Source organism: Mustela putorius, unplaced genomic scaffold (genome assembly GCF_011764305.1).
Source record: "Mustela putorius furo isolate JIRA1106 unplaced genomic scaffold, ASM1176430v1.1 tig00003869_pilon_pilon_pilon, whole genome shotgun sequence".
NCBI classification, from domain to species: Eukaryota; Metazoa; Chordata; class Mammalia; order Carnivora; family Mustelidae; genus Mustela; species Mustela putorius.
In genome coordinates this window covers 4154065-4177325 of record NW_025422021.1, presented here as the reverse complement: position 1 = coordinate 4177325, position 23261 = coordinate 4154065, and the positions used below count along the sequence as shown (strand labels likewise).

General features: G+C 39.9%; 1 protein-coding gene across 10 annotated transcripts in view; it reads left to right on the top strand.

Annotated features, from left to right (window-relative positions):
• Positions 1-23261, top strand: part of OSBPL6 (oxysterol binding protein like 6) — a 112780-nt gene that overhangs the window by 14089 nt on the left and 75430 nt on the right. For all 10 annotated transcript variants that reach the window (XM_013064798.2, XM_004768988.2, XM_004768987.2 and 7 more), the window contains exon 2: positions 9346-9604. In XM_013064798.2, the coding sequence (XP_012920252.1) occupies positions 9503-9604 (102 nt within the window). In that variant the 5' untranslated portion in view covers positions 9346-9502. The remainder of the gene's footprint in view (positions 1-9345; positions 9605-23261) is intronic.

Here is a 23261-nt window from a genome sequence, read left to right as displayed (position 1 = left end):
GGTCAAATAGATTTGGAAACCAAACCGAGGATCCTATTTAATAAATTTCCTAAACCCTACGTTGGTCATCTGTACACTATGAATAACAGAAGAGTTCCTGGCTGGGAAGTGTGACATCTGGCCTGACACATGCTAAGAGGCTGCTGTTTTTATTGGTATTTTTCTCCTGACTCAATAGAGAAAGCTAGGAAGGAGGTGATAATCTGTTCTCTAGGTCCCTACCTCAAAATAATATATTTGATATGTCATTTTTTTTACTCGCTAATTGTTTGAAAGGCCATTTATGTTTTATTAATTATAAAATTCATAGATGTCCAGAGAAGAATTACTCGAGGGAATAGTATGAGGTGTTTGGTTGTTCAGGATAAGGACCAATTCCCTAATCTCTTTATGATTACAGGGTTTTGAAGACTCAGTTCTGAGAATAGTCCAGTGCATAATGTCCAAACCCCAATAAAACCTAAAATAAGAGGAAAGAGCTGGGCCATATTCCTGAATAAAAGTTTCCTACCAATTACAAGATTAAAACTAGATTAGTAAGAATATATAATTATTAAATCTAGGGCATATGTCCCTGTTACAAAATACATCAGCTCAGAAAAAAAAAATCAGCTCAAATCACAGATTTCAAATAAGGTCATTGCCACATTATAATTTAATAGATTAGTGTGATATTCAAAGATGGCTGACTTCAGCTGACTTTCAGGAAAACTTTGATATGAAAAGTTACCAATAAATAAGTAGAACAATTCTTAAATCATTAGAGGAAGTTTAAGCTGGTTCACAAACCATTGTGGCACTGATTCTGGCACTTTCCCCAAGAATTTGTTTAGGTTTAGTGTAGCAGTCTGTTTATTTTGAGTTGTGTACTCCTTCCTTTGCTAGTGCTGTGTGCTGAAAGGGATGTGCCGTTGCTGGTACCTCATGGCTCTCTGGGATGGTGTCCTCTTACTCCATATGATGTAGAAGTGAGATCCATGAAGAACAGATGTTCCCTTCATGAGGCTATTAGAACCATGCCCTGGCATTCTCTGGTGCTTTTCCTAGGAACGGAAATTTGATGGACCATGGTCTTTGGTGGGCCATGGGTCTTTGAACCTGGACACAGGAACTCACAATGGGAAAGGCTCAGGAAAGGGTGTCTATCTTGCCAGAATATGAAGCACCACTACCCCACTCCACCCCCCCCACCCCCACCCCGCCAGGCCTCTCTACTCCCTGAACTGAGGCCTTTGCTGATTCAGCCCTGGGGCAGATCCCCAGCTTTCCCCACATCTTGGTCCATGGAGGCAGCTTTTATGGAGCCTTCCCCCACCCTGTTTATTTTCTTTGACCTTGATTGTGCCCAAGGATCAGTTGGACAGCTGCAGGGGGATTTTTTGTTCTTGTTATCTGGAAGATCCCTCCCTGAGAGTGCTTTGTCAGATGCTTACGACATACTGGTTCCAGTCATTGTGATAGCCACAGGGCTCTCTTTAAGCAGATTTCCAGTAAATAACATATTTGTAATCATGAAGTTTCGAGATAGTTGGAAGAACCTGTATCAGAGTTTCTCAAGGGCTAGAATTCTCAAGTTATAATTTTGAGAGTTTATAATTTTCTTAAATATTTGTGGATGAATATTAAATGGCATACTTTTTTTTTTTAAGATTTTTATTTATTTATTTGACAGAGATCACAAGTAGGCAGAGAGGCAGGCAGAGAGAGAGAGGAAAGCAGGTTCCCCGCTGAGCAGAGAACCAGATGCGGGGCTCCATCCCAGGACCCTGGGATCACAACCCGAGCCGAAAGCAGAGGCTTTAACCCACTGAGCCACCCAGGTGCCCCTTAAGTGGTATACTTTTTAAATCAGGATGATTATAGAATATTTAGCTTTTGAATAGTTATCACTTTTAGTTACTTATAGATTGCAACAATTATCTAATAACTTAGTGTCTTCTAGTCCTTGGTTATATATTTTTTATGACCTTCATTCTGTACACTTTTTCCACATATTTAGAAATGAACATATAAATAAATAAATAATGTAAAATAAGTCAATAAAGCCAAGACATTTATTTATATTTTCCCTATATTTGGCTCTTCTAATTTCATGAATTATAAACTTAGTGCATTTGTTTTTATTCTTTTGTGTTTAGTAATGCAAATGATTAAGACCATTTTCCTCATGGCTTTAGCTATGTTCTACATTTCTAAATATTTTTATTATATTATTTTGTGTATTCTTTGCTCACTTTTTTTTTTAAAGATTTTATTTATTTATTTGACAGACAGAGATCACAAATAGGCAGAGAGGCAGGCAGCGGGGAGGGGAAGCAGGCTCCCTGCTGAGCAGAGAGCCTGATGCGGGGCTTGATCCCAGGACCCTGAGATCATGACCTGAGACCAAGGCAGAGGCTTAACCCACTGAGCCACTGGAGCCCCAGATATTTCCTTTTATTGTTAAAGATTAATTTTCCAAGTCAAAGCCTTCCTTGTGTTAAGGAATATTTTTGAACATTATTTCTTTTCTTTTTCAATGGTTGTGTTCAGGGCTATTCATGTCTGTAGATTCAGGTTCCATTATCTGTTAACTTGTCCTGCCCTTTTTCCCATTTGCAAGGTGATTTCTTCAACTTGATCTTTTTAACCTATCTGTTGACTAGATTTTTCTGGGGAATCGTTTGATGCTTCATTAATGCCACTTTAATTACTTTAAATTTGTGGTGTCGTCGTTTGTTTCCTTAATTTCTTACCTTTGCCAGTTACCATTGCATTTCATCCTGTCTTATTTCTTATTCAGAGGCTTTTTTTTTTTTTTTTTTGAATTTGTGAAAGTATGAAAGCTACCCTCTCTATTGCTAGGATTAACATTCCAGATTAGCCCTCTATTTATCTCTTGCACGGAATAATTTGCTCTTCTACTGGGGGAATAATTTTTCAAATTGTTTCATACACACACACACACCTTTTTTTTTTTTTTAACTTTGCTTTTCTTTATGTGAAATCTGCTCCTTCTCAAGAGTATCTGGGCCAGTAATCCTTGGCTCCCTTCATGTTTACTTGATTAGCATTCAGACCCTCTGAAAACTCCCCCTAGAGGGCTAAGTGAGGTAGAACATAGGTCTGTCTTACTCATTTCCGTAGTAAAGGATCTTAGGAGGGTGGAGAGTGACCAGTCTTCAGCAGTCACAATCAGAGAACTTGTCTGTTTGTGTGTTTTTTTCCTCCTTAGTTTGGTAAATGATGGCTTGGTGGGAGTGGGGGTGGGAGGGCTGTATTTTGGACGTCATTCGGGACATGTCCACCATGCTGTTTGGAAGCCAAGACTAAGGAAAGCAGAAAAAGACCAGGCAGGCCAGTGCTTGTGTGTCGGGATTGCTGTTCCTCCTTGGCCTCAGAAAGCTATTAATCAGTGGCGAGGCCTGTTCCTGTGCTTCTTGCTCCTTGCCTCTCTAATCTAGGGGAAACTGGTGGAGTTTGCCAGATCTTCTTACCACGCCACTTGACTGCCTTAAGAAGGGAGTTGTATATTGGGTTTCATACATACTGGTTTGATTGTGAGTCCAGTGATTCTCCTTACATTTTATGTCATGTAGTGGCCACTATTCTTTAGTGAAAAGTACTAAGGATCTTTTTCTTTTTTAAAAAAATCCCTAACCTGGCAATTCACAGACCTGTACCCCTGGGGATAAAAATACATTATATGTTTATTAAAAAAAATAATAATAAAAAAATATTTTTAAAAAAATCCCTTAGCTCCTTCTTTTTAGTCATTTGCTGGGAAAATGTTTATCAAATCTTACACCACCATCTTTTTTAGAAGATATGCCTTATTTTTGTGAAAGCAGTCCTTGATTTTCTTTTTCTTTTTGGGGGTTAATGACTATAGAAAATAAAAAGATTCCCTACCCTCTCTCTTTAAGGAAAAAAAAACTTGAATATATAATGACATCATAATGACAATAATATGTAATGAGAATAGGCATTCATTGCTCTGGTGATGATCTTGATAGAAAACGAATTTATTCTACCCAGTCTATAGTGACATTGCATTGATAAGATCAGTTGATAATAGGAACGCTCTCCCCTGTGACTCCTGCTTGGGATCATCTAATATCTGTAAATAGACAAATATTGAAAAAGAAAATCAACAAACCAAACACTAAATTAAAACAGGATCTAATGTCAAAACTAGACCTAATTTTATGAAGGCACTTCCCCAAGTTGAGGAAAATCTTGATTGAGCAAGGTCTTGATTATTACAAACCTCAGCTGCTCTTGCAGAAAAGGAGACTATTCGAGAAAGGGCAGAAGAATTCCTTCTTACAATCTGTCCTCATGCTTGGAGACCTTAGTTGGCTTTACCCAGAAAAAAGTGGTATCATTTCCTCCCAGTTGTGTTAGAATACGAAGTGTAATTCTCTGAAACTCCCAATTAAGTCACCAAGATTGGGAAAAGGACTGGGAAGATATAATTTTGATTTGGGGTAGGGTGAGGAAGGTCTGACATTGCAAGGGAGACTAGAAGGATACCATTTTACTCTTGACTCTCTCAGTTGCAGACTGTGGGTTCTGACAGGACTTAGAGCAATTTGAAGGGAAACAACGTTACAAGCAGAATTTTATCTTTCACATTAAGGTCAAATATAAAACTCAATTAAAACCATGTTAGAATCCATATTATAAGGAAAAGCCATCAAGCATCAAAGGAAACAGAGAAGAATCATAAAATAGAAAGTATAACATGATATGGCAGAGATAAATCCAACTATTATTTATAACATTAAATGGAAATGGGAAAAAGTCTCTAATATTGGGATCATTAAAAAGGAATAGATAATACAAAATGATACAGAAAGTTTCAATGTAAAAGAATGTACAAATTGCATTAATCACTTGCAAACAGAAGGAGAACAGATGATGTCAAATAAAGCAAAAATATTGAAGTGAACAAAGAGGGTCATTTTTATAATAATCAAAAGCAAACAGAGTTATTAGGAACTCTTCTGTGATAAATCTTATCGTTTCACAATACATAGAATACAACCTAAATGTCCCAGTCGAAGCATGGTCAAATGGATCATGGTATAGCTGTGTAATGGTCTTATATGTAGTGATTCAGAGCCATGATACTGATGGTCCTTTGTTCACAAAGAAGGCTGTTACCAGTATATTGTTGGTTGAAGAGTGTCTTACAGATAGAGTGGACATTCCTTTCCCACTTTGGTTAAAGTAGAATCAAATGTTAACTGGGATTATTTTTAGGTGATGAAACTAGAGTCAGTTTCAATATTATCATATGAGCTTTTCATCTTTTCCTATGGTGAATATAGTAGATTATTGACCCTAAGTATTTATTCCTTTATATTGGATGCATTTTACTTTCATGAATCATCAAACTCAGTTTGGCCTGCTTTGGCCAATGAGATGTGAGTGAAAGTGACATGTGTCACCTACAAGCAAACACTTTAAGAACTATCTCATGGTGCCACCATGGCTGTTTTCCCTTGTCACATGGGAGTTACTCTTAAAACCTGGAATGAAGAGGATATAGAATGGGGGTGCAGCTGACCTCTAAAGGACATGTAAATGAGACATGTAAATAAAGCTTTCTTGAAAGCCCTTGAGATTTGAGGGTTATATATTACCGTGTCACAACTTAGCCCAGCCTACGTAGTTGGGTTCCAGGTGTTTCATCTCAGTTCAATTTCAGATGAACACATGCAATTTATGGTGCCTGTGAATAGCAGCTTCTAGAAGTCTTCCCTGCCACGTCAGGCTTTAGTGAGGTCTCTGGGTCATGAATCTGAATTTTATGTCACTCAGTGTAAATGCAACTGTTAGAGTACTTTTTAAAGCGATTGTAGTGATCCCACTGATATGAATGGGGAAGGAGACCAGAAAATTAGATGTTCAGCTCTTGTATTGCTGTTACTTTCAGCAACAATGTTTTTCTCATTAAGTTTAGGAATTATGTTGGTATAGACTTTAAAATCTATGGTCTTTCAAAAAAATAAAATCAAATCCTTGGCTTAGGATTTTGTTTGGGTGATTTATGAACATGTGCTTTGATAGAGATGAAATAATTATTTTTTGTTATTGTGTTTTTTTAAAGATTTTATTTATTAATTTGAGAGGCAGAGATCACAAATAGGCAGAGAGGCAGGTGGGGGGGGGGGGAGCAGGCTCCCTGCTGAGCAGAGAGCCCTATGTGGGGCTTGATCCCAGGACCCTGGGATCATGACCTGAGCTGAAGGCAAAGGCTTTAACCCATTGAGCTGCCCAGGCATCCCGAAATACTTATTTTTAATGTCACACTAATTCTTATACTCTAAAAGTAAAGAGTAGGTATAACTTACTCACTTGGTCAAACACTTGATTGATAATCGGTTTGGGGTAATAGACACAACAATAATGCCAAAAATGATTCTTGGAATGAATTAAGTCCTTTTAATTGCCTTTTCTTCGTTCTTAATATTATTCAAGATTTTCATAATTGTCATTCAACCAAAATGTTGCCCTGTCATCATAGACAGGCGATCTGAAAATGTCCTTTTAAATTAAAACAAGAACCAAGGTGTTAGCATTGGTGTTAATGGAGAAAGTGCAGTTGGGAGTTGGCTGTGGTTCAGCAAAAAAAGTTCAAAAGAGGAAATGTTGGCTCTTGATGTTGCGTGGATTGAATTTACTTCCAAATGGATAACAGTCTAATAGGTTTGATTGTTTCAGCCTCATCCCTTGGGGGCACTTGAACACGTCGTAGAACCTCCATGCTCTTAGCTCAAGTGTCCGCATCTTGTACAATGTCTTGGACCAGAAAATACTTCAAATCAAGGACCTGAGCAGTGTTCTTGCTTTCTGTTTGCTGGTACCAGAGCTTGGCTTGAGAAATCTTACTCACACTCATTAGACTCCCTTCACATGATATTAGACTCCCTTCACATAATAAAGGAATTAGATGATCATCTGTCAAATGTCGGCTTCTTACTGTCTTCTGGCAACACTCAGTGGAACCTGATTTCCAGCCGATGCAATAGCACCGCAGCTCTTTATCTTTCTATTAATGCAAAGACCAGTTTTGTTTCAAGAGAAAACTTTCTAGTTTTGGAGTTAAGTGGTGGTTGCCAATGAAGTTGAAATCTTAAGAAAGGATTACAAGTTTTATTCACTAGACAGTCCAGTTTTCCCAATTTATAATTTAATATAATAATACACTATTATATCAATGTTATTCATTAATATATTGACATATATTTATGTGATATATTACAATCAAATAATATAGTAATATAGTAATGTTATATGATATATTAATATATATTAATATATTGATAATATATTTTATTTATATTAATATTATTTATATTAATATATTGATAATGAGTTAATACTATAATTTTATGATATAATATGATATAATAATTTATTGGACTATTCTTTTGAATATTCTCTGTAGCCAGGTGACCATTAAAATCCTGATTAACACATTCAGGGTTAATTAATTGATAACCATGAACATAAGGTTGCAGATTTAGAAAATGCAACTATTTCAGACCTGTATCAAATTTACTTGCACTTGCAGAGTTTACATGATCTATACATAAATCATACAATATATTTATCTTGGGAATATAACCTATTCAACATTTGTCCACAGCCTAAATTACTTTGAGCTCTGTTTTAGGTGTAGGGTTAGGTTGTGTACCTGAGACCTTTCTTGTTTCTTGATACTTTGAGCTCTGGAACTGTATTTCCACGTGTTTGTCACCATTCGAATGCCTCAGTTATACCTGAAACTCAACGGGTCAAACCGTACTTGGGACTTTCTGTCAATCCTGGATTTCTTTTGGCCAGCCCTCGCTCGGAATACCAGAAACCCAGGAGGCCTCCTCAACTCTGCCTTCTCCTCGACTCCCCCATCCACCCTCCCTCCCCCGCTCCTTCATACTCAGTTACAGCTGCCTGGACTGGATGCCCAGTTTCCCATCGCCTCTCTAACCATCATCTCTTGCTTCCTGATGGGGCTTCCCACACCTTCTTTATTGCCCCAGTTTGGTTCTCCTCATGTCTGTCAAGGTATATCCTTTTAAACACAGAAATCTGGTTAGACCACACCACTTTATGGCCTCTTATGCTCACGATAAAAATTGAAATGCTGAATATGGCCAACAAGTCCCCACGGGGACTAGCGTCTGCCTCTCTCTGACCCATCATGCCGCTCTAATCATGACGGCCAGCCCTAATTACTCGATCACATCAGGCTGGACATACAAGCCCCTGATTAACTCCTGTTCATCCTTCAGACCTCAGCTCAGACCCACTTGGTCAGGAATACCTCTGACTTCCAGATCCAGTGAGTTTCTCTCACCATGTGTCTTCCTCCATCTCTACTCTTTTCTGATTTTTTGATTGACTCTCTCTTCCTCTGGACTGAAGTTCAGGTCTCACTTTTCTTTAGCCTTAGGATTGCTTTCGGATCATTGCCGGGAACTTTCTCTTCCAAACTGTGCTATAGTACTTACCCAAGTGTCCTGTACTTCCTTCAAGGAATATTATCATTAAGATGGGGGCTAGAATTTAGTCTTGCTGTCTTCTTGGAAAAGCAGACTGCTTTAGTAGTCAGTCTGTGGGTCACAGATTGTCATGCTTACCTTTAAAAAAACCCCTTTGTTAGTGATCTGTGTTGCCAGTTGAACAATGCTTCTCTCAGACACAAGTTTTTGGTCCCAGCACTTATAGTTCAGGCTTTCCTTACGTGTATCCAAGTGAAAAATGAAGTGGCTCTTGGCTGTGGCTAAATGAAGCAATTCTAAGCGTTACCCCAGTTTCAGAACGTGCCCATCCGTCAGTAGATTCTTTTGTTTTTGTTTTCTTTTGTTTTTTAAAGATTTTATTTATTTATTTGACAGAGAGAGAGATCACAAGTAGGCACAGAGGCAGGCAGAGAGAGAGGGGGAAGCAGGCTCCCTGCTGAGCAGAGAGCCCAGTGCAGGGCTCCATCCCAGGACTCTGAGATCATGACCAGAGCCAAAGGCAGAGGTTTAGGGAATTGAACTTCCAGGGGAGGAAACTGATCCACTTTGGCATGAGGGTCCAGAACATAACTTTGTAATCTATTTTAAAACAGAGAGAATGTGAGGGAAGAATCTGACTTAGCATATGGTTTCTTTCCATTTTCCTTGTTGACATTTATTTCATATTAACACTTTTAGCCTCTGCCTTAAAATCTAGCAGAAGAAATAATACTTCCTAGTCTATTAGAGTTCGTCCTTTCCCTAACATTTTGGTACTTTTTCCTACATATAATGGTTTTTTATTTGTATTTTAATTATATGAGGTTTTATTTGTTTGTTTTGCTTTTAGGTATTTTGGACACCTTCAATATTTGCCTTCTCTTTTCTGATCAAGCCTGATTCATGAAATGGAACTAAAGCTGAAAAATCATCTACTTCTTTGTCTGCAAATTTGAGACACACTTGGGATGGTCTTAAGTGCATACAACTAGACTCTAACTGCAGCTATGAGTTCAGACGAGAAGGGCATATCCCCTGCTCATAAAACCTCCACTCCGACCCATAGAAGTGCCTCTTCTTCAACATCCTCCCATAGGGACAGTCGGCAGGTAAGAGAACAGTACCAAGTGCGTTTTGTTATTTTCTGCAAATACAATACCGTTAGGATATGATGGGCTCACTAATTAATTCTGAAATGTTGTTGTGAAGAGTGTTATTCCACAGGAAAACTCTCCTGGTGACGCCTATGAAGACCCTGCTCTTGTTTTTCTGTTCTTTAGGATCCTTTTTTAGAGTGTATACCACCAGGAGGAGTGGCTGGGGAAGCCCTGCTTTCCTCTTCACTGTGCACCCGAAGAGTGAGAGCACCTTCAGAAACTTGAACTCTCTGCTCTCTCTCTTTGTTCATGGAAGGGGAGGAGGCGTGTGAGCCTGCACAAGGTCTTCTTTCTACAGGTCTCTAACTGGCCTGTCCACCACGAACTTCTGTTGGGTGTTTCTCGAAATGTGGTGACAGATTCAGGCCTTAGGAAACAAGTAAAATCATAGTATCAGAGAATTAAGGGGGGGGGGGGCTCTGCTAATGCTTAGAGTCAGTAGAGAAAATCAATTATTGTTAATAAAATAATTACTGTTCTTGTTAATAAATAATTGTTTAATCCTATGGAACCAATTCTGTCCCTTATTTTTGTGTACAGAGTTACCTCGTTACTACCTCAGGAGCTGTTGTACCTGCCAGGGCTGTGTGGGGGGAGTTAGTCCTATGAATTGTCTTCACGGTCAAAACAGGTTGTTGTTTGAGTATTGCTGTTGGCCATTATGCCAAAATCTCCTGATGGGATTTTTTTGTGGTGTAACTGGAAATTTACAGTAAGCAGGTTTAGTGAACTATTTATAAAAATGTTTCTTTTGAGGGACATTTGCTTAGTAAATCATTCTTGCAGTGCTTTTCCTCCCTGTTTTATGTGTTGAAGGTATATTGCCTAGTTTCCAGAACTATGAACTTCGGTTATTTCATAGTTCATACTGTAGATGTGGGTTTTGAGACAGCCAATCCTGATGTGACTTCATTCTTCTAGATGGTGGGAAGGCACTGCTGGGGTATTCCCTTAGGGGGGCCTCAGTCTGCAGACCCTCCCTGCACTCCTCCCATTTCTAGCAAGAGATTGCTGGGTTATCTGTAAGAATCAGAGAATCCTTACCTGTATATTTTTCCCAGGTTCTAAGGTTCTAGATATCTCTGCTACCAGTATTTTGGACACTGGTGTCCTTTGTTCTAGAGTTCAAACAGGACGTCTTCCCTTCACTAGAAGCAGTTATACCATTAAATTTATGACTACCCACAGTTAAAATGTTGAAAGTACCATGAATGAAAACACATTTATGGTAAATAGCAGCTATGCTAAGAGGCTTTCTAAGTCTGCGATTTCAGATTATCGTTCACCTGCCTCCCTGTCCTTTCTTGTTACGGCTTCTCCCTTTCTCCTTTGCCCTGGGCATTGCAACTGAAAGACACTTTAAGTAGCCTGGCCATCCCAGCTGCTGAGGCAAGGATGGAATTGACCCGGATCACCCCAGAGAATTGTGGCAAATGGAAAAGATGGATGATGGCTGTGGAAACATCTGTCGTGCATTGTGGGGCGGCCTGTTGCACCTGAGCTCCGGCGCTCCTGTGCAAAACAACGGGGAGAAACCGAGACCCCAGTCCACAGAGGGAGTCTGAAGGTAGAAGACATGACTCCTGGCTGCCTTGTGAATGAAAAGTCTTGTGATGAGAATAAAATAGCATGTCTGTAAACCGAGACAATGTTCGAAAGGTCATTATTCGTTAAGGAGGGTTTACTTTAGTTTCTGTTTATCTCAGTGGGTTCAAACTCTCCCCAGGACTCTCTCCTCTGCTTCCTTCCTGCCTCCTGTTGGTGTTGGTTCATCTCTCTCAGGGGAGTGAATAGAGAACAATTAGAGTTCTGTTTCTCCCTCCCTGTCTCCATCACTTCCTAACATCTAGTATTCACTTGTGGAAATTGGAATTTTTGAGTGATCCTGTGGTATCCTATGATGCAGTGGTTTTTATATGTACTATTATTGTGTGTGACTGTTATCCTAGTGGAGGGATGGGAAGAAAGTGTGATAAATTAGTCTTCCTCAAATGTTACTGTTCTGATTTGATAGACATTGATGCAAATCGAGTCCATCCTATTCCTCATAAAGGGATCATATAAGTAAATGATCTGCACACAGCGGAGAATACATTGATACCTTAATGCTCACTGTTTACCTGTCCTTACCGAGGTCTAGTTCTAGATCACTAATTAATCGATTGGGCATTTCTACATAGATGTATCACTACATCTAAAATTAATACATATAGGTCCATTTGCTCTCAGGATAATCATCCTCTCACGGACCCAGGGTCCAAGCCATCCTTTCTCCTTTGACCCTCCCACATTCAGTAGGCTGACATTTTATTTCCTCTTCATAATGTGACCACTTCTTTCTATTTCCACTGCCTACCTGCTAGCCCAGACTCCATCATCTCAGTACCTTCCGTGGTTCTCTGGCCTCACTGTCTCCCTTACTGCCTTGTGAGATCAAATTTCCTTACTATGGCAGATTCATTCTCACAGCCCTTCGAAGACTCTTGTTTGCCAACACAGTTAAGGCCATATTTCCTTCCTTGGTGTCCCATGATCTCCATGATCTGATCAAACCTCAGCATCTCCTTTTCCTCCCACGCCATACAGTCTTGTTTATTCATCGTTCCTCAGAGTGCCCCATCCCTGTCTCTGGGCTTCAAGGATTGGCTCATGGGAACTTGCACTGACCACTCAACCCCACGTTGCCCTCTCCCTTCTCTGAACTTTCACAGAACTTTCTGGCAGCACTTGACATGTTTCCATTGTTTATCTTTTTATGTACTGATCTCAACTGCTTTTTTTTTTTTTTAAGACTTTATTTATTTGAGAGAGAAAGAGAGAGCATGAGGAAGCGGAGGGTCAGAGGGAGAAGCAGACTCCCCGCTGAGCAGGGAGCCCAATGTGGGACTCAATCCTGGGACTCCAGGGTTATGACCTGAGCTGAAGGCAGTGGCTTAATCAACTGAGCCACCCAGGCACCCTCCTCATCAGTTTTATGAGCAAACTGACGACATGCTCTAATTCTTTAGAGACAAGCATTGCACCTCAAATATTTTAATATATCCTAGAGGATATTTTTAAAGACGTGCAATGGCATCAGTCTTGTCTTCTTATTACAAACTTGCCATTCCAGATTTATTTGTCCTTTCTCTTCTTCCTTCCTCATAGATTACATAAAACAAAGAATATCTGCTAAGCGCATAGTAGTAATTGGCCCATCCTTCCTGTGGCCAAATTCTGTAGCACAACAGGTGAAGGAGGAAGAGGAGCTGGGAATTGAAGTGATTCGGTGCCCCTGTGATTTCACAAAGTGTTTCTTCATGAGCACAAGAGGGTCAGGACTCCACTTAGTACTTAACTAGTTGGAAGGCTTCAGTAATTGCTCCATTTACATTTCATTTCAGACTGATAGTCAATGTTAGAATATCTAACAAAATTAGCTGTGTGTGTGTGCGCGCACGCGTGCGTATGAGAGAGAGAGAGAAAGAGACAGACACAGAAACAGAGAGATCAACTATAATTCTTAAGCTCCAAGAAATAGATGCCCTAAATTTTTCAAAAAGGAAATAGAGGGGTTGATTATGACATCTAGAACTTATACATAAATCAGTACTTCCAAGCATATCTGCCAAAGAAAGCCTTCCCCTTGAGATGCTGTATGAAAAGAGTTTTATTATCAACTGAGAGGAATGCTAAACAATCTCTTTTTGCAATATACATTAATAAATTAAGGACACTGATAAATCCTGTTGTTAGAACTTTAATTGAGCACTTCTAGAATCTAGTAGATTTCGGAACTTTTTTTATTCTTCTAAGATTTGGTGGTTAAACATCCACATTCTTCTTTCTGTTAAGAAATTGAAAGATCTGGGTGGTTCATTGGGTTAAGCTTCTGCCTTTGGCTCAAGTCATGATCCCAGGATCCCGGGTTTGAATCCCACATCAGGCTTCCTGTTCAGCTTCTACCTCTGCCTGCTGCTCCCCACTGCTTGTGCTCTCATTTCCCCTCTCTTGCTCTGTCAAATAAATAAATAAAACCTTAAAGAAAAAGAAAGAAAGGAAGAAAGAAAGAAAGAAAGAAAGAAATTGGAAGATCTAGGAACACTGGAGCCCAGATTCTGAAATGGCAACACCAGACTGGACTTAGAAGCACCTTCCCCTTTAGATGGGGCATGTACCCTCTGATTGGTCATAGTCCCTGCCTTTCCTTATTGTGCTTCAATGTTTATGTTTCCTCCTCGGCCCCAGAAAGCATTTGAATTGCCAGCCCTGATCCTGGATATCAAGTCAACCACAGTAATATTGAGGTTACCAAGAGTGATCTCCAGTTGGACGTTAAGAGGGCATCGCAAACTTAGCATGGCCAAAACTGAGCTCTTCATTTTCCTCTCAAATTTACTGCTTCCCAGTCCTCCTTATCTCAATAAGCAGCAAGTCTCCTCTTTCTTTTGGTCCAAACAGAAACTTTGCCAGAAATCATCCTCAACACATCTTTTTCTTACACCTGCTTCCAAACCCTCAATGAATCCTATTGGTTCTACCTTCAGATGTACCTGGGCTCTGACCTCTGCTTACCACCTCCTCCCCCTCCACCCTGGTCTGAGCTATTGTCACATCTCATCCAGACGATGGCCATAGTCTTTTACCTGGTTTCCCTGCCTGTATGTCCCTCACCCGACATACAGGCCATTTTCACAGAGTGGTCAGAGGGATCCCTTCAAAACCTGTGTCAGAACAAGCCACTTCTCTGCTGCAAACCTTCTAGTGGTCCCATCTGTCTCTGAATAATCCTTGAACTGCTGACCATTGCCTATAGCCTCATTCATCATCTGGTTCTGCCTACCTCTCTGATCCCATCTCCAGCCTTGTTCTCCTTATTTCTCTCCAGCATTTTCCTCTATTGTGTTCCCACCTCAGGGCCTTTGCATTTTGGACCCCCATAATCTAACTTGCTTTTCCTCCAGGCATCTCCAGGTTTGTTCTTATATTTGACTCAGTCTCCAAATGCATCCTTTTTGGATAGCCTTCTCTGTTCTGCCCTGCCTACCCTCATCATGCATTGCCTGCTCACCTCCCCTGTCTTCAGAGCATTAACCACCACTGGATAGGTTACGTATCTATCTGTTCCCGTCTATGTCCCCTTCCTCTATGGCCTGTCACTGACCTGTAAGCTCCCTGCAAACAGGGATTTTATTTCCTTCAGTAATGTCCGCCTAGCACCTCACACAGTACTTCACATATGGTACGGCTCGAATATGTTTGAATGAATAAATAAATGAGGAGTCAGTATGGAGAGAAAGATTGGGAACCAGGTTCCAGAGGTCTTGATAGCTGTGAAGGAATGAATAATCATGGTGGCGAGATGACAAAGAGAGAAAATAGTATCGTGGGGAGCTCTGTATCTCCCAAGACGAGTGGATTTTGAGAATGGAAGAGGGATTATACAAAGGTGGTGAGGGGAGCTGAGAGCACAGACCTTTCTGCTTGCTGCTGACGGCGCTTATATGGTGAAACAAGGCTAATGAAGGAAACAGTATCAGACAAAAGCAGAGTTGGGAGCATTCTGCATGAAAGTTAAAAATATTGGTGGGGGTGGGAGGTAACTTATTTTATTTTATTTATTTGGTATAGTTGACACATAATATTACATTAGTTTCAGGTTTACAACATAATGATTCAACAACTTTGCACATTATATGCTGTGTTCACCACAAGTGTAGCTACCATCTGTCTTCATACATTGCTATTAAAACATCGCTGACTATATACCCTATGCAGTGCCTTTTCTCCCTGTGATATACTCATTCCATAACTGGAAGCCTGTAGCTCCCACTCCCCTTCACCCATTTTACCCAACCTCCCATCCCCCTCCCCTCTAGCAACCATCAGTTTGTTCTCTGCATTTGTAGGTCTTGATTCTGTTTTTTGTTTGTTTATTCATTTGGGATTTGCGTCTTTTTTTTTTTTTTTTTTTTTTAAGATCCTACTTAGGAGTAAAATCATATGGTATTTGTCTTTCTCAATCTGATTTATTTCACTTAGCACAGTACCCTCTAGGTTCATCCATGTTGTCTCAAATGGCACAATCTTACCCCTTTCTTTTGGCTGAGTAATAGTCATTGTGTGCATATGTATATATATCTCTTATATAGAGACATATCTATATATACAGACACATACCACATCTTCCTTATCCATTCATCTATCGAATGGATATACTTCAGAAATGGAAAAAACTTGGGTTGTTTCCATATCTTGGCTATTGTTTTTTTTTTTTTTTTAAGATTTTATTTATTTATTTGACAGACAGAGATCACAAGTAGGCAGAGAGGCAGGCAGAGAGAGAGGAGGAAGCAGGCTCCCCGGAGAGCTCCATGTGGGGCTCCATCCCAGGACTCTGGGATCATGACCGGAGCTGAAGGCAGAGGCTTTAACCCACTGAGCCACCCAGTCGCCCCATATCTTGGCTATTGTAAATAATAGAGTAAACATAGAGGTGTATATATCTTTTCAAATTAGTGTATTCAACAACTTTATTTTTATTTATTTATTTTTTTTATATTTAGCTAGCCAACATATCATTAGTGGGGTTTTTTTCAAGATTTTTTTTTTTTTTTTTACTTATTTGACAGAGAGAGATCACAAGTAGGCAGAGAGGCAGGCAAAGGGGGGGGGGGAAGCAGGCTCCCCGCTGAGCCGAGAGCCTGATTCGGGGCTTGATCTAAGGACCCTGAGATCATGACCTGAGCTGAAGGCAGAGGCTTAACCTTCTGAGCCACCCAGGCACCCCCATATCATTAGTTTTTGATGCAGTGCTCATTGACTCATTAGTTGCGTATAACACCCATTTCTCATCACCACACATGCCCTCCTTAATACCCTTCACTCAACTACCCCAATAACTTTATTTTAAAACAGGAGTAACTATTTCCCACTCATAGTGCTTATTCTATGGTGACATTATATGATAGGCTAAATTAATGACCAGCTGACTGGATTTTGTTTGTTTGTCTTGGTAATTACTCTTACATTTACATATTTTAGAGAATTTTTTACAATATGCAAGACTGAGACCACCTGTAGAGACAGTCTTGTGGTTCAGGGGATTAGGGCCAAGGATCTGCATTTTAAAAAAGTGAGGCCACTGTTTGGAGCCATTGTTTATTTTTATTCGTATCATTATCAGGTCATTTCAGAAAACCAGATGCTATTGCTCTAAGAATTTAGGATTTGCAGTGCATAATTACCAGATGATAGCGTCTATTAGTATGAGTATTAAACACAATTAGAATTGCTATAGCTCTACCAGGTTAGACATTGCAGATGTTTCAATGAGTTGATCTTTTTAGCTTAGTGAAAAATCAAAGAAAAAAGTATTAGCCATTCCTTATAATGATTTAAAGTTCACTGAAGCTCAGAGATCATAAAATAAATAATTTTTAAGGAAAAAATTATATTATGAATAAGTCTTAGGAGGCTTATAGTTAATTTTCTGGCCAGTTTTTTTTTTTCTTTAAAGATTTTATATATATTTTTTGAGAGAGAGAGACAGAGACAGAAAGAGTGAGCAGAAACAGGTGGGCTGGACAGAGGGAGAGGAAGAGGCAGACTCCCTGGTGAGCAGGGAGCCCTCTAGCAGACCCATCCTGGAACTCCAAGACCATGACCTGAGCAAAAGGCAGACACTTAACTGACTGAACCACCCAGGAGTCCCTTGCCAGTTTTTATAAATATTTCTTTAGTATTGTAGTCAATCTTCAACAACAAATAGATTTCAATTACATGGATATCTAAAAACATTTCGTATACATTATCAACATTCCAAAACCAACACCATGACCTGTTCAGTTAATGACAAGTGAAAGCTGTCCCCAGCAGTGATTGTGTGGGACTCCTGGAACCATGGACTGGCGATATAACCTCCCAGATCTGGGGTCAGTGGTATCTGACATACAGCTGACATTAGAAGAGAAGAAAGTGCCTAAAACCCTAGTAAAATGCCCCTCATCACTGTCTCTGCTTTATGTGTGGGGTTTTCATACAACATTTTTTCTTGGACAGACAGACAGGCTGATAAAAATATCCCCCAGCATATACATGAACTGAATTGGACTATTTCTCTTCCAGTTGAAACTCTGAAGCATCTTCTTGAAATAGCTTTGTTAAATGAAATAACCAAATCACTGCTTTGAAATATAGTGCCTATCTTCTGACTATGAAAACTAGTTCCATCTTTGAGTTGAGAAAAATAAAATATTACCACAAACAAAAACGTTCTAGTTTTTAGAAAAAAAAAAAAAATGCAGGCATTCCCGACTTGATACCAAACCTCCAATTTAAACTTGAGCTGCTTCCAATTTAACTTTTTTGGGATTCCATTCATCCCATGGAACCCTACTTTTAGAACTTAGGGCCAGTCGGTGTCAGTTGGGGAAGAAAAAAAAAATTGCTTGCAAAACCATGCTATGACCACCTTCTTTGGTTTAGATGCATTGTATAAATTGGGTATTCTGGAAATCTAAGTATTAGGCATAGTTCCTGAATAAACAGAACGATACCAGCACCAGCGAATATTTCATGAGTTTTCACTGTGGACAGTTGGAATGATCTTCACAGTTTTCAGAGACCTAAACTGTGGCATAAAGTGCTGGAATGTCTTCCCCACAACTAGAGAGCCCTAAGCCAGGATTTGCTCGTTGGAAACAAAATTCTAGAGCCCCTGTTCTTGGCCACACCACTATTTGCTTCATTGTGAGGCTTGACAAGCTGAATGTCCAGGAGAAGGGCCTTCTGTACACTTGTAAGCAAACTTGGTAAGGTAGCATTTGTCTGTTATTTCTTAGTTATGTTTTGTGCCTCATTTTTTCCCATCAGTGATAACAGTGATTTATTTACATCCTCACTGGCCAGAGAAACAATAGACCCAGTAGAACACAGGCCAATATGTTAATGGATTTTATCATGAAATACTGTTATTAAAGGCAAATCATGTTTTTTGTGCTTTCCTGAATTTTCTGTGTTTGCACTTAGACCTGTTGCCTTGGTAATGAGAAGTTTTGACCATTTGTTTGTTCATTGAAAACTGTGATCAGCCTTTTCCATGAAATGAGATGAGCAGCCCCATAGTTGTCCTGCTGTCCCCACCGTTTGGAGATCTCTTTCCCTGCTGCTTGGTGTTTACAGTGTGTACTCAGTCCATGTCAAATGTGCTGAAATTGAGACCACTGGAAAGAAATTTGCCACCTGGCACTCAGATGCTCATTATCCATGAGTAATTCAGAACTTGACACTGTTGTAGAAAGAATCTGGCTGCTGTTTGCCCTGTTATGTTTACAGAATCCTCTCGTTCTCCATGCCTGCTTTATTGGTTCCTCACTGAAGAAGTTATCTCTTATTACCTGAGCCGGCTGGTTTGGGATAGCATTTTTATAGCAGCAAATTTGCCTGTCAGACCCAAGATAAACGCACCCCGCTCAGTTCTTCGGCATTACACCAAATGGAAAGAGCCACAGTATAATCAGTGAGTGAACCCCAGAGGGTCTCATTCATAGGTCATTGAGGGGGCCCGGGAATCTGTCATTCACAGAAGCTTCCCCAAGAGACTGTTACTCACCCAGGGTTGGAAAGCATTGCTCTTTCAGAATACATTTATAGGTGTTTCTCAAGGACTATAAAAACATCATCTCAGAGGACCATCAATTCTACAAAACTAATTTATTTGATTTTCAATTTTGACAAATAGAAAATGTTACCATCCCTTTGCCCAGTAGCCACTGAAAGTGACTAGGCTGTAAGTAAAAATACTGTCACAGGGGAAAAGCAAAGCCCCATGCATGTTACATAAAGTACCAGACTTCCTGACCTCAAATCCTGATTAAGAGCTGATTCTGTAATAATGATAGTAGCCAGTGTTCGTGAGGTTTCAGGAAAACGGACATTCTCATGCACTACTGCCAGCCAAGCACATTAACTGATTCTGCTTTTCTGGAGGGAAATTTTGCAATCCATATCTAAAGTCTTTTGCAAATTCATCCCATAGGATACAGTATCTCAACTTCTAAGAAATGTATTCCAAGGAAAAAACAAAGATAGATATATAAAAAGATTTCTGTGCAAAGATATTTATGAAAGTATTTTCAATGTTCCACAGGGAGTTATTTAAATAACCTGTCTTGTAGTCATGCAATGAAATATTGTACTGCTGCAAAAAATGTTTATGGAGAATGTTTCATGCTCTAAGAAAATTTTACGTTGTTAATTAAAGGCAACTTTATTAAGTTGGAAATATAGTATAATTCCAATTTTATTTTTAAGAATTAAGTGTAGGGGCACCTGGGTGGCTTAATCTGTTAATCGTCTGCCTTGGCTTGGGTCATGGTCTCAGGGTCCTGGGATCAAGCCCCACATTGGGCTCCCTGTTCCCTCTACCCCACTCCACCCCTGCTCCTGTTCTCTCTCTCTCATTCTCTCTCTTAAAAAAAAAAAAAATTTAGTGTATATAGGGGCACCTGGGTGGCACAGTTGGTCAAACATCCAACTCTTTCCCTTGTGCTCTCGCCCTCTAATAAATAAATAATTTTTTAAACAGAATTGATGAATTTAAAAAATTTTTAAAAATTTAAAAAGAATTGAGTGTATATACACATCAAAAAAAGCTGAAAGCAAATATAGCAAGATATTGAAAGAGTTTGTTGCTAGTGTGGTAGTTTTAATTTCTTCTTTCTTTTCTGACCCATTCCCCCCCCCCGCCCCCACATTTCTGCAATGAATGTTTCTTGCTTCTATAGCAAAAAAATATATGTCCTATCTTTGGACTTGTATTTTATGAGTTAATGTGTGTGCATATGTAGCTTTAAAATTGTATTTTGTATATAGTAAATATAAATGTTGGCCATTTTAAAAATGAAATTGTAAGCCTTAACTCCATAAGGAAAAAATTTTAAATTAGGTGAATATATAGGATATGCCATGTGGGAAACTTGCAGCAAGGTTTTAAAGCCATCTTTGAGGTACTGAGGCAGGAGCTGGGGCCACCATTTCTCCTTTTAACTCCCTGTATTTATCTCGTGGCAATTTAATTTGTTTGTTCTTTTCATTCAGCAAATATTTATGGACGCATACAGGCAAATCATAGATATATCTGCTCTGAGTTCACATAGGTGATCAAAACAAATTAACTCCACCATCAGTACACACACATAAATGTTAAATAGATACAGATGGGATTTTTTTTTTCTTGCTTTTATTGTTAGTAAAATCATGTGAGTGATTGTCATCCTGAAAACGTTTGTCTCTTCTGGGTCATTTGAATAGCCTTGTAGAAAATTATAAATAATCTTGACTTTGGTGTTCTGTTTGAGTCACACATAACTGCTGTCCTGCCTTTTAAATGAACTCTGCATGTTCTGGAGCCTTCACTCTTGAGGTGACCTCGGATTTGTCACTTAGGATTTGTCCCTTTTATTTGCCGTTTGTTTATAACTGCTGCAGTGAAGTGTGACCTGAGTTGCTGGGGTTTTCAGTGATTTTGTTAGAGTGTTTATAAGAGTACAGGAAAGGAGCAAACCCACCAGTAAGTTCTCGTTCTAATGTTCCTTGAAGGCAACCATGGGAACTAAAAAGCTGTTTATTCACATGCTTTTACCACTTCATAGTCAAGTTTGCTGAACTACTCTTAGCTGTCAATGGACCACTTGATGAAAAAAAAAAAATCCTGATGATATTTTTTGTGATGCAGGTTTTCCCACTGTAGGCCGGTCCCATGTGGGGCCATGGCTATTGGTTCCCAGTAAGGTTCCTATTTCTACGCAGAAGGAGTCAAGACTGTGAGGACCATTACGTTTCCCTTCAGGGCTTCCCAGGGGTGCTATGTGGAATTTTCCAAATCACTGTTTCTAAGATTTTCTACTTTCATTCATTTCCGTGGCACTTAGATGGAGATTTATGATTAATGCAATTCTGCCATCTTTCAGTGAGAGTAAGACAATTATTACTATAAAGAAAGTCGTAGAATTACTGTTTATTCAGGCATGGCCTTCTGGCTTTGGTGATTTTAATATTTTGTGCTATTGCAATAATAATAATGTTAATAATAATAATAACATTTCCTTGCGGGAGTTACTGAGAAGTCAGCAGGCATGTCCACGTGCCTCTGCTGCTGGGCTGTTCAGGAAGGTGCAGGGTCTGCCTTTCCGCCCGGAGCTCTCTCTTGCTAGTAGGCATCTCGGGCATCTGTCTGCACGCACGTTGTCAGTTTCCTCCATGAGCTCCGATGCTCTGGTCACGAGGTGCTCCTGCCTCCCATTACTAGGCTGACTAGATTACATGACGGTCATGCCAGGTATGGACTCTTCACTTCAGATATCCTACCCCCGCCAGGGTGTTTGGACACCTCTTTCTGTGGCTGTAAAAATACGAAGGATTCCTACGGATTTACTCTTAGGGCATTTGTCACAGAGATGTCAACTACTATTATTTATTAAATGCCCATGGTATGCCAGGCCCTGGGCAGCATTATTGCTTACACTGGGCGCCAGCTCTGTGAGTTGCAGTGTCCTCTAAGGCAGACATTACCGTCCCCATTTTACGGCTCAAGGACACTAAGGCTGAGGGAGAGTCATGATTTGTCCAAGTCACCTGGTAAATAGCAGCACGAGGGTTGGAACACTCATCTGTGTGATTGCAAATTTATGTTCTTTTCTCGGCATCAGACACTGCATCCCTGAAGGCAAATCTCACTGGCTTGCTCTTGGTCCCTGAGTTGGAAATGAACCTTAAGGTCGCACCATACTTAAGAGGACTGTAATCTTTTTGTTTTGTTTTGTTTTACTCATTCCTGCCTCTGCTTCCACAAAAGGTTGTGATTGAGGATGGCCTTTGATGTGTTCAGTTAGTCTCGAGGGAATACACTGCTTGAAATCACTGCCGTTTGGCCATTTAACATTGGCTTTCATTTCAGTAGAAGGCAGTGCTTAAAAGCCTGGATGCAGAGTAAAACCCCAACTCACATTCCAAATCCAACACTTACGGGCTCTGTGTCATTAATTTAACCCCTCTGCGCCTCTCTTGGCTCAGTCAGCCATAAAATAAATGGCATAGTCATTACTCAGAGGCTTTTTGTGAAAAGGGAATGAAATAATCCTTGTAAAGCCTGGAGACAGGGCTGCGGGGAAACCAGACATCCCCCCCCACCACCCCCAGCACCGTCATCACCGGCACTCTCGCAGGAAGGTTAGAAGCACCACTGAAACAGTGTGGCTGCATTAAAATTAGATGTAACTAGAAGAGACACAAGCCTCACAGCCAGAAGCCGGAAGAAGAAACGACTTCAGAAGTTTATAAACTGTTTTAGGTGTTTTTTCTTTGAAAATATTTTATGCAATTCACAAATATCAAGATAGCTTAGGTATGATCATCAGATGAATGCTTTCAGTGGAGGTCACGTTCGGAGGTCCAGGGGCCAGTTCTCCTTATGGGTGTCCCAGATTTGTATGAAAAGTGAGCCTTTGCAGAAGTTTGTAGCCACAGACTGAAATAGTTGCAGCAACTCCTGTAGGTCTTTGAAATGAAATGAGGATAAAGACAGACCTCACAGACTAGGAGAGCCCTGTGGTGGGTGTTGCAGGCTCAC